The sequence below is a fragment of the Numenius arquata genome, chromosome 2, assembly GCF_964106895.1.
Source record: "Numenius arquata chromosome 2, bNumArq3.hap1.1, whole genome shotgun sequence".
In the NCBI taxonomy this organism is placed as follows: Eukaryota; Metazoa; Chordata; class Aves; order Charadriiformes; family Scolopacidae; genus Numenius; species Numenius arquata.
In genome coordinates, this window is record NC_133577.1 from 86598428 (window position 1) to 86613464 (window position 15037).

The following is a 15037-nucleotide window of genomic DNA, read 5'->3' on the forward strand; positions in this document are numbered from 1 at the left end:
ACTATCATGGAACATGACTGACATAAATATTTGCTAAGGAATATGTGCTACATATACTTCCTACAGTCATTGATACAATTTAGAAATGTGGAATATTTTTCCATACAAAACATAACAATATGCACTCCATTGCATTACAAATTAAATACATTTTTAATGAAAATAAAGTTAAAATGCTTACACTAAATCAATTGCTTTCCTACTGACACCTTGTTTGGTTTTATTAGAGGTGCTTGGCATTGTGTCTACTAATGACTTCACTAAGATATCAATGGTTTATATTGAATTTATTACCAAAATATACTTACTATGTCTTCATGTTAGTTTAGGGAATGAGATTAACCTTCTCTTTACCGATATTGATATTTTACCCGTTTAATAACCAAAATTAAATATAGAAGGAACATGTTTACAACATTTTACTAAAGTATACTATGAAGATGTAAAAAGTTAGGTTTGTGTTTTGAAGACATAATATAAATACATACTACCTAGTTAAAAGTGTTTTTTTTACTTCCTTAATCAAATCTAACAATATAGGTAATGTTACAGTTAATCTAATTACGTAAAACCATATTATATACCAATAGAGTTATAAAGTATATGATGAATAAGCAGTTTTTTCCATACTCTTTACAAAAAACATTGCATTGTTGGCATAAAGGTATGTGGATATTTGCAGATATATCTGCACTGTGTATCATTTCATTATCACTGCAGAAGAAGTATCTGTACAATGACTACTAAACCAATTCTAAAGGGTATCATGCTTCAGACTCGGAAATACGGTGTACTGTCTGCGAGCTACAAAATCATGTTTGTTTTAGAACTATTAACCTAGGTTTCACTTTACAAGAAAAAATTAAAATAAAAAAAGATCTAATTTAAAGGCAATGACCTCACCACTTTATATTTTTGGAACTGGTTGCTTCATAATCCAAAAGCTGTGTATGAAGCCATTGGTATGTAAAGTCTTTTCTCCTTTGGAATTTCTCATCTAAAGTAGTATCCAGCTGAGAAAATCCTTCTTTTTTACCTGGGGAGGAAAAAAGATACTCCTGTCTTTCATTATTATTTTAAAATATCATTTTTTTTAAGCTTCCCCAGATAAACTTTGAGCATATTGCCTTTTACAAAAGAAAAAAAGCAATTACTTTCTTTTCTTGCAAAGAGTCCAACTAACTTGAATTTCTTCAGATATATTTAAGAAATAGTTTTAAATTAATTTTGAATGTTATGATTTATTTTATCTTTTGGGATTAAATATTGACCTTCTGAATAAATTTATTTTTATCAGGAAATAGCATTCTCTTTTATTCTGAAATATATATGGAAATACATATTATACATATATTCCTTGTCATAGCATCTGTGGATGTTGCTTACTGTGCTATCTCTATGCTTAAAAATACACATTCATACGTATTTATAATTCTATTCACCAATCAATGAGGTTAAAAAAAAAATCACTCTCATATGCAAGAGTGAACACATGGCAATCTTATTCCTCTGATCTATCTTTTATTGATATGATTTATTAAGACACTTTAATGGCACTTTCTGATATTGGATTTCAAAGCAATTGTATACATAAATGAAACTATTTTTCACAAATTGATACATACTTTTGGATCACAAAAGACAACCAAGACAGAATAAAATAGCAACATTATGAAAAAAAGCTTTAAAATTCTGGAGAACCTTCAGTTTTTGATACCATTCTGGTGAATACCAGATATATTTTGAAGCATAAGAAAGAGGATGACAGAATTGGAAGAGCCTGCAGAGGAAGTATCATTGTTGCATGGGGACATTAATGGATTAGAATAACTTCTCATTTTCTGTCCTTATTCATCAATTTTATAGGTTTGGATTTTTTTGGCACCTTCGACTCAGGGCTTTTATGAGACATCAGAAACCTTTTTTTTGGGACAAAAGTTTTTTGGTTTTTTTTTTTTTTTCTTTAATGTAATTTCAGATGACGTTGAGTTATCCTCCTTCTTCCTGATTATTTCTTTTTTCCTCTCAAAGATTTTTATTCCTCTTGGTGATATGTGAATTCAGCAGCCACTAGAAGTGGCTTAGTAAATTGTAAGAGCATACCTGTCCTTTTGCACTTGAACCAGCAACGAACATAGGTCATCTCACCTTGTATCAAGTCCATTTGCCCACTATGGCAATATTTAACTACCAACAACTGTAAAGGAGGGGGGATGTCAGAACTGCCACTGAGGTGAATGGTTTCCTCATACTCCTTACTTTAAGCCTTAGTTTCCATTCATGTTTTGAAAACGTAAACTGAAGTTACAGGCTATTCAGCAACTCACCTTTTCAGAGGTTTGCTACATTACCTGTAGTATTTTTTTAACTTATCCTTCTGTAAGAATTATAATTTACTTTGCGTAAACTGCAAAATGTAGTTCCTCACTTGCATTTTACCTGGCTTTGCAGTGAGCTCATTGATTTCACCTTTTAGCTTTAAGAGAACATTGTTACAGTATCATAGCTTCTTATTTCATAGTCTGAAACACAAATGTCTTTTGGTTGTGCTCTCCATTTATCTTGGTATAGAGAACTTCTATTCAGACCAAATCCATTCCTTAGGCTGAACGTGTTCAATTGCCAAATCCATAATTATCCTATTAAAAATAGGCACAGTCCTGGTAAGAATATGAGGTCATATGTGTCTTGCTAGTGACTCTCCAAGTACCACTTAGGCAGAAAAATTTATCCTCAATTGATGTAAAAAACTCTCATTTACCTCCTTAGGAAGACAGAAAATGAAAAACTTGGATGGACAGTCATTGTATTTACCCAAATGAGGTTGTGAGGACTGACTAAAAAGGTCAAGCAGTGAACTGCTTAATCAGTGCCAAATAATAAAATATAGACTCCTAATTACAGAATTCACCACTCTCCTTGATTAAAGTGAGAGATATTTCTTCTTCTATTTCTTCTGCTTCAGGAGTACAGCTTTCTGGCCTTTACATTTTGAAAATTTATAGTTTCCTAGTCTACAACTACAGTGGTACCTTCCTCACATGAAGAAGATGCTAATTTGTAACAGGAGAAAGAAACATTCTGCATGACTTTGTAAGAACCTTCTGCATATACTCTCCAGTGAGGAATAATTGCCCAAAAAATTTACTTTAATTTTTTTTCTTATCTGTATTTACAGAATTAAGTATTACCAGTCCAGTATTACCATCTTTCTCAGGATAATTACTCCTTCCTATTAAAAGGATTGGTATTATTTATGCATTTACTAAAATGTTTTTTACCTTTTCCTCCATTAAAAGGGAAATCAGTGTAGGGTTTTAAAACCAGTAGTAGTTCATGTCTGAGTTGGAGATTTTCAAGACCCGCCTGGATGCAGTCCTGAGTAACATGCTCTGACATGCTCTGGGCAATCCTGCTTCAGCAGGGGAGTTGGACTAGATGATCTCTATGGTCCCTTCCAACTCTAAAAAATTCAGTGAAATTCAGTCTGTGTGTCAGTGATAGTCAAAGGAAAATGCACGTACAATAAGCTATGATAAAACTTAGAAAAATTAATACTTTTAACTTGGCAAGTTATTTTTACAAAATGATTGTTAATAATTTGCCTTAGTTGCAGTTTGAATTTTTGACTGAATTATGTTTGAAACACAACTGGTTTTATTTAATAAAATTTTATTTAATTTATTTTTATTTATTTTGCATGTTAATTATTGAAACATTCTTGAAACAAGAAAGTGACAAAGATAAAAGTGCACACAATAGGGTTTTTTTTTTCTTAAAATTATATATGTTATTAAATGGAGTAATCTTGTTCCATATTAGCATTAATAGTGGCTTTTTTTTTCTCAAAGGGGCAGACACTGTTCAATAATTTCTGTAATAATGCTGCAGAAAACTGTATTCTATTTTCTTATTTGGAACATAACCATATTCTTACTTTTTAATAGTAACATCTCTCTTTTTAATTCTTATGAAAAAATACTATGTTACGAATTAAAACACAGCATTATCACTTTTCAATTCCACTTATGAACATCATGTGTTTGAGGATCTGGTGTATAAGTATCATTAACATGCATTTGCTTGATAGCTTTCTTAAATTAGGGCTCTGGATTTTTTAAAAACCTGGATCTGATTTTGTAGAAGTACTAACACTCACAAATTCCACAGAAGTCCCAAAAAGCTGTAAGCATTCTGCATCTTTGAAATGGATCAGACCTATAATCTTTAATTGTTAAACCCAGACAACTCTTAGAATATCAAAGAAAAAAGGAATACATCAAAGAAGGCACAACTCCGTCAAAAACCAAATTAATCTCAGAGGCATTTAAAGTATCATACCCTCATTAGATTATCACTTCTAAGCTTTCAATCTTTTTTACTTTTTTTTTTTTTTTTTTACATGATACACACGTTAAAAATTTAAGATTGAAATAGTCTTACATTTGGCATTAATACAGTAATGATTTTTAGGTGTTGCAAATTAATCATCCGCACACATATTGTGCACTTAGGCTAGATCCAATGCAGTTTTCAGGGGCATCTACTGCTATTTTCCTACAGAATCTGGGCAACTAAGTAGGGAGAACTTATTCAGAAGAGCCTGAAACGTCCTTGGAACTGAACATTACAGGAAAATAACAAATTTTTTTCTAGGTCCCCAAATCAACATGCAAACCCATAAGAACCTGAACTTTGTGACCCAGAAAAATGTCATCCTCCATCTGTCAGATTTGTTTGCTGGGCATGCTCTGAGACAGCATGACTCAACAGTTTAAAATATAAATGCTACTTATGTACTTTAAATTAGACTCTCTCTGGATGATCCATTAAGTGAGTTAAAGGAGAAGAGCTAAGAATCTGTGAACTACTTCTGGTGAAGTGTCCTAAGTTCTATCTAGAGTCGGTTTTCCTCTCATTTTTTCTTCAAGATTGATGCATCTTATGTGCTTAGCTGTTGTAGTTAGCTTTAAAAAAAGGACTGAAACCTACCCAAAGGGAATAGTTTGGCATGTGGAAGCCTGAGATTCAAATCTCACCAGGCTAAGGAGTACCTGAAACTTATGGTTCCCACTGGCTAAGGAGTACTTCATACCCACGTTCTCCAGTGCTAGGGCAAGTGTTCTTAACAGCAAGCCAGTATACAAAAATAAGGAAGATGGTTACACAATGTCTATGTTCAGGGTGATCTTTCAGATTCTGTGTTTTAGTTTTCAGATTCTATGCCCAGGAAACACTGATCCTGTTTGTTGTAAATTCTAGTCAGCTACTCAATTCTTTCTCAATTTATATGCAAGAGGATGCTGAGTTACCTGATTCAACACAGTGATATTTTTTTTTTTCAAATCTATTTGTTGATGACGGGAAGATAAAACGTCTATCTTTAATATGTCGTATGTTTCTTGAAATAGAGAAATATGTGGAGATGTCTGCACTGTATCCAACCTTTTACAGTTAAATTTTGTGTTTAGAGGGTGATTCAATTCACATCAAAACTTGCTTCATACAGAGTACAATTCAAATAAAGGAAGAGACTAAGAAAACTAAGGCCTACAATGTGAAAGGAGGACTTGGAATTTCTTCAACATTCTAAGTTTTCCTTCCTTAATATAAAAAATCTGTGACCAGAGTTAATTTTCTCAGTATGTATTCTGGAAATGTTGCTCTTAATATAGGAATTAAGTAGCTGAGCTTGGGTATAAAATTAATGCCTATGCTACTAATACATCGAAATTTTTCTTTGTCAGTATTCTGGTATACATTACTTATCAGCAATATATATTATGAGGGTGTGTGCATGTAAGTCTGTGTATGCATGTACAAACTCTATAAAAATATTATTCTGAATGAAAATTAAAATTATATATACCCTGCGAGGATTTTTATAATTTCTCCTGTCTTCTATAAAGTTACACTGTAATACAAATTAATAAATAGTTTTGAAATCCCAAACCTAAAATACAACTTTTTTTCTCCATATGTTAGTCAACAAACAAAATGCCATTATTTCTGTCACAATCTGTAGAATACATTCAGAACAGAAAGCAAGAACAACGTGAGCAATAACATAGCTACCAAGGCAAGAAACTGAAGAATTTGGAAATGGACAGGGAAAATAACAATAATAAAAACCCCATAACAATCCGCCCCACCTCCAGCCCTAAACCATCCAGAATTTTATAGCAGAATGTTAAGAGAAATTAATTTCTTCCACAAAAAGCTTGGCACATTTGTCAGAAGTCTACTTTGTCACAAGTCACTATATACACCTAAGCATTACATAGCAATCACTACACACCCCAAATACTGTTTTTCAAAAAAGAATGGTATTTAGAGTGGTCTTTAGCATGCTCACAGGTATCCAGTGAATACATTTATATTAGCAATATATATAAGACTTCCAGACAGTTGGTAGCATCACAAGGCAGTAACTGATACAGAGCTCTGTTCACTTAAAATTATAGTATCTCCACATCATGCTTGTTTATCTACAATTCAGGTCTGAAATTTTCAGATAATGAAACACATACATTTCTACCTTAAAAACACAGAAACTTGTTTGTGACATAGCTATATTGTACAGATTAGTTAATTTTAGATGTTATTTTTTCATTTGAGTAACTTTTGATTAACTCAACTTCCATCTCTAAGACTTGAATGAATGAAATAAAAATATTGATAGCAGCGTCTGAGTGAATTCACAGCCGACTAAAGGATGATATAGAAGTTTTTCAGAAGAATACCACATCAGGTTATGACATGTAGAATTTCTTGATGCTTAAAAATGCATTACCAATTACATCACAAGGAGTTTTGAATATGGAAGTGTTGATCAACCCACCAGAGCACATCTTCCAAAAAATTATAAAACAATTAGTGAAAGAAAAAAAAAAAAAGTGACCTTTTTTTCTAAAACTTGTGCCCCTTTTGTCTTTTTACTGGGTATTTAATATTTTTTTCAGGCTATAAATAAGGTCTACTATATTACTGTTCCATCTGCAAAACTTCTCTAATCTCTTCATCTGCTATTGTAATCATCTCCTTTTTACCACCTGACTGTTCTTGACCCTCACACTCATTCTTCCTGCACCGAACCCAGGTATTCAACACACTCTCATTTAAAACCATAGTCTTTATTTTGGCTGTCCTTTTTCTCCCTGTTTTCAATCGTATTTTTTGCTGTATTTTGCACTGTGCTCTGTTTCTGGGTCATTAACACCAGTAATAAACCTTCACCAACTTAGTTCATCCTGCTTCAGTGGTTACCACATTTCAGCCTGTGCTTTCTGTGTTATCGCTTTGATGTCTCATTATTAGATTATGTAAAAGCTGAACCCTTTCATTGAGATTCCTAAACCACTGAAACGGTACAAATTTCAGCTTCTGAATTCAAGGAAAACAGCATTTCATACTTGGGCCTTCCCACACATTCTTTTCTGTTTTGCTACTTGTTCCTGCCTCTGCAGAATACACCACCACTACTATTTATAAATAGTAATTAGTATTTATCCCTAGCTTACTGGTTATGCTTAATATGTTCCTTTCCCCACATTGAGGCAAATCCAAGTCTTGCTTAGTCTTTAATGGTGTACTTTTAAGACACTTCATTTAAAGTTATTTATCTCTATTCCCATCACAATAATGTCGATGAAGTTCTCCTAGTATTTCCTGATTACTAAATCTCTTTCACTGCAATCCTCTTAACACAAAAATATATTGCAAACTACTACTCCATATTAAATTGCTTATGTGTTTTACTCTTGTGAACATGGTACATTTTCCTTTGAATTGCTTCATAAATGTCCCAGTTTGAAGTAAAACCAAACCAATTTTCTGTTCTGTAACTTTACATCCTAGCTAGGCCTCCTCTAGCTCTCTGAAATTAACGGCATATTGTGGAGAAAACTGCTCGTTCTCAGAATGATAAGACCAATGTTTGTGCTCCATGCCAAGGAATGGTATGCAGAGAGGCTCTTGCTTATACTTATTGCTATAACAACCAAGGTCAGCCAATTTCGTTATTTGCCCCCTTAGAGGGTCGGAAACGGAAAAACGTAGAGGGGTCACATCGGTGGGGAGGAGTGGACAGGACAGGTGACCCAAACCTGACCAACTGGGGTATTCCATCCCATCTGCCCCATGCACAGTATAAAAGCTGAGGGATCAAAGAGTCAGCCCCTTCCTGCGATGGCCGACGTCCAGAGAGGACTCTGTCTGTTCATCTGCCTTTGATCCCGATCCGTGTGTTCCTGACTCCAGAGCTGGAATCCAGTTCCCATCCGTCACTGAGTCCAGTCTGGGACTTCCCCAGTGCCTGCCGGTGACGTGACTGTCATCCTGGGAGCTTGATACGGTTTTGTATATATTGTATCTATTTCTTTTTTTTTTTTTTTAATTTTGTTTTATTTTAATATTAATTCTTCATTAAGGTAGTTTAGTTCATTCTAAACTTCTGAATCTCCTTATCTCTTTCTCCTCCTCTCTCTCTCTTTTGTGGGGGGGAGAAGGGGGGGAAAGGGCCATCTGTCGGTCTGGTTTTGGTAAATTCGGCCAAAACCATGACAATAAGCTTAACTTTCGTGGCACTGGCTTCAAGGCAGCATTAAACACTGTTCCTTCCAATTTATCCAACTTTCACAACTTTTATGGGCTGTCACCACTTTCTGTACTCCTCCATTTATTTCTCATTGATCTTTTATAATTTCCTTCATAAAAATACAAGTTTCATATCACGATATTTCCCAAGACACACAACACCTTTCTGAGTCTATCTATAAACCTAAAGAAATTTCACCTGAGGTGTGTAAAGGAAGCTGCCACACATGCAACCACTGATTTAATTTTTTGCTAATTTATGACTGTTCTGATCTGCTTCAGGCAGTGAATCCTGGGATAAGAACTTGAAGATCTATCTGGGGAAAGATATAGGGATTGAATAGTGGAGGGCTAATAATAATAATGATGTAATAATAATAATAGTAATGTAAGAATAGGTTGCTTGTGTCAATTCAAAATAAGTCAGAGATAGGAAGAAAAATAAAAGAACAGTAGCACACTGGTTTAATATAGGTCCACGCTCTCTAATAAATTGTATGAGATTTCCTTGTCCACCAAATAAAGAATTATTTCTTTAAAAAAAAAAGCCATAAACCAAAACAATACTCTGCCATTTGAAAAAAGTTGTTAATTTTTTACCATATAAACTATTACAATTAGAATGATGTAGACTACTCCTCAAACACATACATATCAAGGAAATATTCAGCAAAATTGGTTTATTTCTTCAGAATGCTACAGCAGTCATTTAACATTGGAATTAAACATATAGTTATGGTTATTTATTTTAACCTCAATGAATGACAAATACCATGTGAATTTTTCACCAAAGAAAAGCAGAAGAAAATGCGGGAGAATAAACTGCACAAGCATTTGGAAATGTTAAGATTCTAATTTCCTTGAAACCTTCCAGGTTTGGAAATGCAAATATCAAGCTCTAGTGCCTGCGTCTATAATTTTGCATTTATTAAATGCTAGATAGTCACTGACTCCTCTCAGTTGAAATATGCGAGCTGCTCTAGGTATTTTTGTTTGTACTACACAAGTATTGACAGCATCAAAACATCAAACTCTTCAGCCCCATGTTGGACTCTAATACCGTGGCGATAGTATAATAAACAGCATTAATATTAGGATAGCCAGAAATTTTCATATTGGATTAAAGCTGTGGCAAACGTGAAGATCGATTGTATTTCACTCAGGAATAAATGTAAAACAAGTGACAACAGATAGGATGAAGAGTATATATAAAGAAAATTTTAGTATCTCAACATCTACCTACACACACAGACACACACGAACAACACGCATACACACACACGCGGCTTCCTCAGGTTCCCAAAAGTTAAATATACAGAAATTGCATTGCAACTAGAAAGAACAGACTAACATTTATCGGCCCAGCCACCCACGGGCAGACTTGTTTTATGTATATGTTGGGAAATAACATGAAACACTTTCATGTATGAAAAACTAAGTTAGTTCTTCATTATAAACAAAAAAAACCAAAAAAAAAACCAAAAAATCCAAGACCAAATCCCAACTCTGCAAAAAAGGAAAAACTACAGGGATGATATTCTACCCACATGCACAAAAAGAGATGGGCTCCTGATGTAAAGTACTCCTTCCTGCAACCAGTACTCTTCAAGACCTACTCAGGCTTTTACAAGTTCAGAAAGTACATAAAAAAACTTTATAGTACTACACTGTTTTTTCACATTATTCTTTTGTGAGTCTATGAACAGGGTGTTCTGTCGTCTATATACTACCTGCTTCAGCCACCCAGCATGGGAAATTTCATCAATAGCACTGCTGAGAAGTAAATCTGGAGTATAGCCAACAGTTATGCAGAGATCTTTGGACAGTCAAGGCCCTTGAAGAACCAAAGAAAACAAGGAGTAAAAAAAAATATTTTGAAATTATATGTTCAACGTTTCCATGCTTATTTATCCATTAGTAAATGTAAGGAATAAATAATATGGAAGTAGATTGAGCCTATTTTGTTTATTCTTATTGCCTATACTCACAGAATTTCTGTCTCATCCCCTAAATCTGCTTAGTACACACCCTATCTCTAGTTTTTCTTATAATCTTTGGGAATTAATAAACCTCCTAATTATGGACATTCTCTACTGAAAAGAAGAATGGTTTTTATATTGCTCAGGAGAAAATGAAGAGATTCATAACACAAACATTTTTTTTTACAGAATCTTTTGATAGATTTTATTTCTGTGCATTCCAGTTCTTAAGATTAACTGACAGAAACAATCAAGAACTTGAACAGAAGTGTTTAATTGATCAGTAGGGAAACTGTATTTCCAAGCAAGAAAAGATTATCACCTCATACGGAGTCCAAGCCAGAGGAATACCTTTCTCTAAATTCAATAAACCAAGCAAAATGATTTAAGACATCAGATCTTCCAAAGGAATTCTCAAAAAAACAAATACAAAGGAACATTTTGTAAGAGCGCAGGAGGTCTAACTACTATGTTGTCCCGTATCAAGAGGGCAAAAAATAAGAAATACAATAAATTTTATTGAGTGTGACAACCATTAAGGTAGGTTTTGTTTATACTGAAAGACTTAAAAGTACAAGAAAAGGACAAAAAATCCACACCTAACAAAAGATTTGTTCAAAATAACAATTGGAGGTCACTGTGTGACAAGACGACACATATGCCAAGTATTAAAAAAAAATATATAAAATTACTCAGTAACAGCATCAAGTCAGTAAAGCTGACATACTACATTAGTAATTGTCTCATAATTTTTTTGAGCAAGTAATTAAAAATGTAATTTTGTATCACAGCTTGGGAATGTGCATTAAAAAAGTCTTTATTATGTTTACTCTTGAGAATAAACATTGTTTCTAGATAGTTATCTGAATAATATATGAACTTGTTTTTAAAGAACTTATGTTCATCAACACACATGATGTACAGAAGTACCATATGTGATTGGTACTTATCAATGCAGAGTAACACTGAAAGTGAAATAATGAAATTATGCTATTAATGTCATTGCCTAGTTCAGTGATGAATACCTACAAATTGGTTATCTTATTCTATCTATTATGTACACACACCTTTTTCAATTTAGAAGTCTTTTATTTTGTGTGGGTGAAACTTTTTCTGGCTTACTTTCTGATGTTGACTTGCAATACCTGTTGGTATTTGATGAAGGTGGTGTGACAACAATTCACAGCTTTGTCAATGCGGTAATGCAGAACTACTCTACATTGTGTAGACTTTCTGTGTATATTTGACAGACTAAGTGCAAGGCTGCTGTTTGATTTACTTTATAGTAAAAACCAGAGGTACCACTGAAGATCAGGCCTGTCATTATGCCAAACATTGTATAAACAAGGCTTGATTTAATGCTCATTGAATTTAATGGAAAAAAGTCTCAGATAGACATGGTTCTTTTTCTTAAGACTCTACATCTAAAGTGAGTTAATCCCCAAGCGTGTACAAGTCTTATATATTTATATCCAGCTTAAAAATAACCATAAATACTAAACTTATGAGTGACTATAAATAAATATAGACATAAAATACTAATTCTTCTTATTAAGTTATTCTTAATTGGTTGATACATCATGGAAGAAAATAAACAACATGAAATTCCAGTGTCTTATGGCTCTGTTAAAAAAAAGGGAATTCCATTTGTAAAGAAGGAGAGGTAAAAAAAGCAAAACAAAACCACAATTTGCCTTCAAATTGCCCCAGGTTAATTCTTAATTCATATGGCTCAGAGAGCTTTGTATTTTTATAGATTTCTTGATTAATTGGACTGAAAATTTCAGCTTGTAAACACATGAAAAATGCAATAATTGAAACACAATATATAATTTTAGAGAAACCAACACATATCCAAGAGTATTCAGCCCCAGGGGAATCGAACTGACTTAATTATATTGATTTTGGATCAGTTATAGTTACAATAGCACAGGTTTTTTTCTATTCATGCAGAGAGGGTTTGAATGATTTACCTCACTGAATGAAGAAATCAGAGTGGAAAAAGGAATAAATTAGCCCTGATTCCTCCTGTTCTTTTACAGAATTTTTTTTAGACTTTATTTAAATTCTTTTTTTTAATAAGAAAATTAACAGAACAAACCCCCAAGTTCTATTACTGAACATAAATTAATCTTCTTAAAGCTTGGTTGTAAATATTTTATTCTTAGAGTAGGTGTGTTTAAATAATTAGTTTATTTTTTACTAAAGCTAAATTCACTACGAAACTCTCCAACTCACTGACTTACATATATATTTCTACATATATATATATAAAATTTGTTTGAAAAGGATGGAATAAGTTAAATACCATGATGATTCTGAATTGGTGAATTTGCCTCGTGCATTCTGTTTATATTTGCAATAGCTTTAAAGACAGCCATCACCAGTTAACTTAAAAGTACAGTTTGTTTTACTTGTTGCCTAATAACAAGTAAAACAGTTATTCATTCTTAACTTTGCTTGTTTGCAGCCAATTATCTAAGGTCCTGCAAATAGCACAGCAACTTACAGAGCATTAAGGTCTGATCCAAAAAGGAGTGAAATCCCGTAAATTCCAATTAGGTAAGGAACTAACCTAACTCCCACTTGAGATTAAGGAACTTCAATAGCTAATCTTACACTATTTACTTCAGAAGAAGGGAACAGATGATTATATTATGAATTTTACTACCTTATAGTCTAAATTAGGCTATTAAAAATTGTATTAATTTACATGGGAATTTGTATATGATTAAATATGTATGATCAAATATGATTTTTTCAAATATGATTTTATTCATGATATATGAATTAAATATGATAGAGCTGGCCAAACCAAGATTTTACTTACATTGTAACAGTCACTATCACTAAGAAGAATGAACACCATTTCACTGACAAGTTTGAATGTAACAAGAAAATACCCACTATTTGCCTTACATCAGAGAACTTGTTTCATAAGAAAGATCTAGTTTCCTTTTCATACAAGATATAAAAATTTTAACACAAAATAATCTGAGTGGAAAGGCAAACTGAATTCTTTAAGACAGTTGAAGAAATAGAGAAATATTAAATAGTAATATTTACTTTTTTTTTTTTTTTAATTTAACTACAAAAGTGAGCACAAAGCATTATTTTGTTCTGCAAGACTTTTCTGCTTTACCAAAAAGCTAAATACATTGATTAGAAGCAGTATGTTAGAGGTACTGATACAGAGGTTGGAAAAAGATGTCTGCAATGAGAATACAAAAAATGTATGTAAGTAAACACAGAAACTTGTCTGTAACTTGTACCACGGTTCTTGAAACTCTCTTTCAAATCTTTGAACTTCTTCATATTCTGGTTCAGTGAATGCATCAAAGGACACTAAAACTGGAGAAATGTCTGAATAGCATCATCATCCTCAAGGCAGCCAGGTCTCTGAACAGACTCTCCTTCAGGATTCTGGCTAGAAGAGGAGGAAAACAGGAGAAAAGAATGCAATGATGTAGCAAAATAGTCACTAAACCCAAGATAACAATTTTTCAATTATATTCAAAAAGTCTTAATTCTACTCACCTTCTCCTGGATTCCAAACAGATTCTTCAGCTTTCACCTGACTAGTCCTGAATAAATACATCGCACAATGCTCTGGGTGCTCATCAGTACTGTCTCCTTGTGCAGCTGTATTAATTATGTAATGAAGAAAGGGGATTTGCCCCTACTATTTCTATAATGAACAAACGTTGATGGGAAGTCATAGAAATATACAACACACTCATAGGGGAAATAAAACAAATTTCAAAGTAAGGAATTAATGTGATGCATGGATAACTTGCATGCTTAGTAATATAGTGAAATAATAGTAACTATTTGTACAAAGGTATAAAACCCAAAAATCCTGAGCAGCCGTAACTGTTGAAGAAGCAACTTTTAAAATTTATTCTGAGTTATCTCATAAATAAGAAATGTTTGAAATAGCATTTTGAATACAGTGCACACAACTCACATGGTACGATGACAGCCTATGCAGTGTTTTAGCATATGTAGACCAGACTACAAGTAGAGTCTGACAAAACCTAAGAAGGCAGACCTGGCTAAGAGTCAGGAGTCACGCTTATTAAATTGAACTCTCAGGGGTATCATGCAATCAGAGGTCACAATCGAGGCAACAGAAGCAATGTCACGATATCAGAGAAAGGGCCAATTCAGACCTGCTCCCTGACAGGCAGTGAGGTCACGGCTTGCGGCAAATAACTGTATTAAAAGGGAATATTCTCTGCACACTTTTAGAACTGTCATCTGAACAAACAAAGCCAGGTCATTGGTAGGTTAAATCAGAACTTTCTGCCCTAGTAGCACATACCTTCCTTTCTTTTTACATTCACTACTAATTTCTCAATTACAAAATATATATCAGCTACTAAAGCAAATGCTCAGTAAATTTAACTTTGAAATACATGGTAGTGTTTAAATTCCCCCTTTTTAAAAGGTAAATTCTATCT

General features: G+C 33.3%; 1 protein-coding gene across 1 annotated transcript in view; it reads right to left on the minus strand.

The window, feature by feature from the left end:
• Positions 1 to 15037, minus strand: part of LRRIQ1 (leucine rich repeats and IQ motif containing 1) — a 113956-nt gene that overhangs the window by 21017 nt on the left and 77902 nt on the right. The window contains exon 23 of the mRNA XM_074168290.1: positions 904 to 1036. Coding sequence (XP_074024391.1) covers positions 904 to 1036 — 133 coding nt within the window. The remainder of the gene's footprint in view (positions 1 to 903; positions 1037 to 15037) is intronic.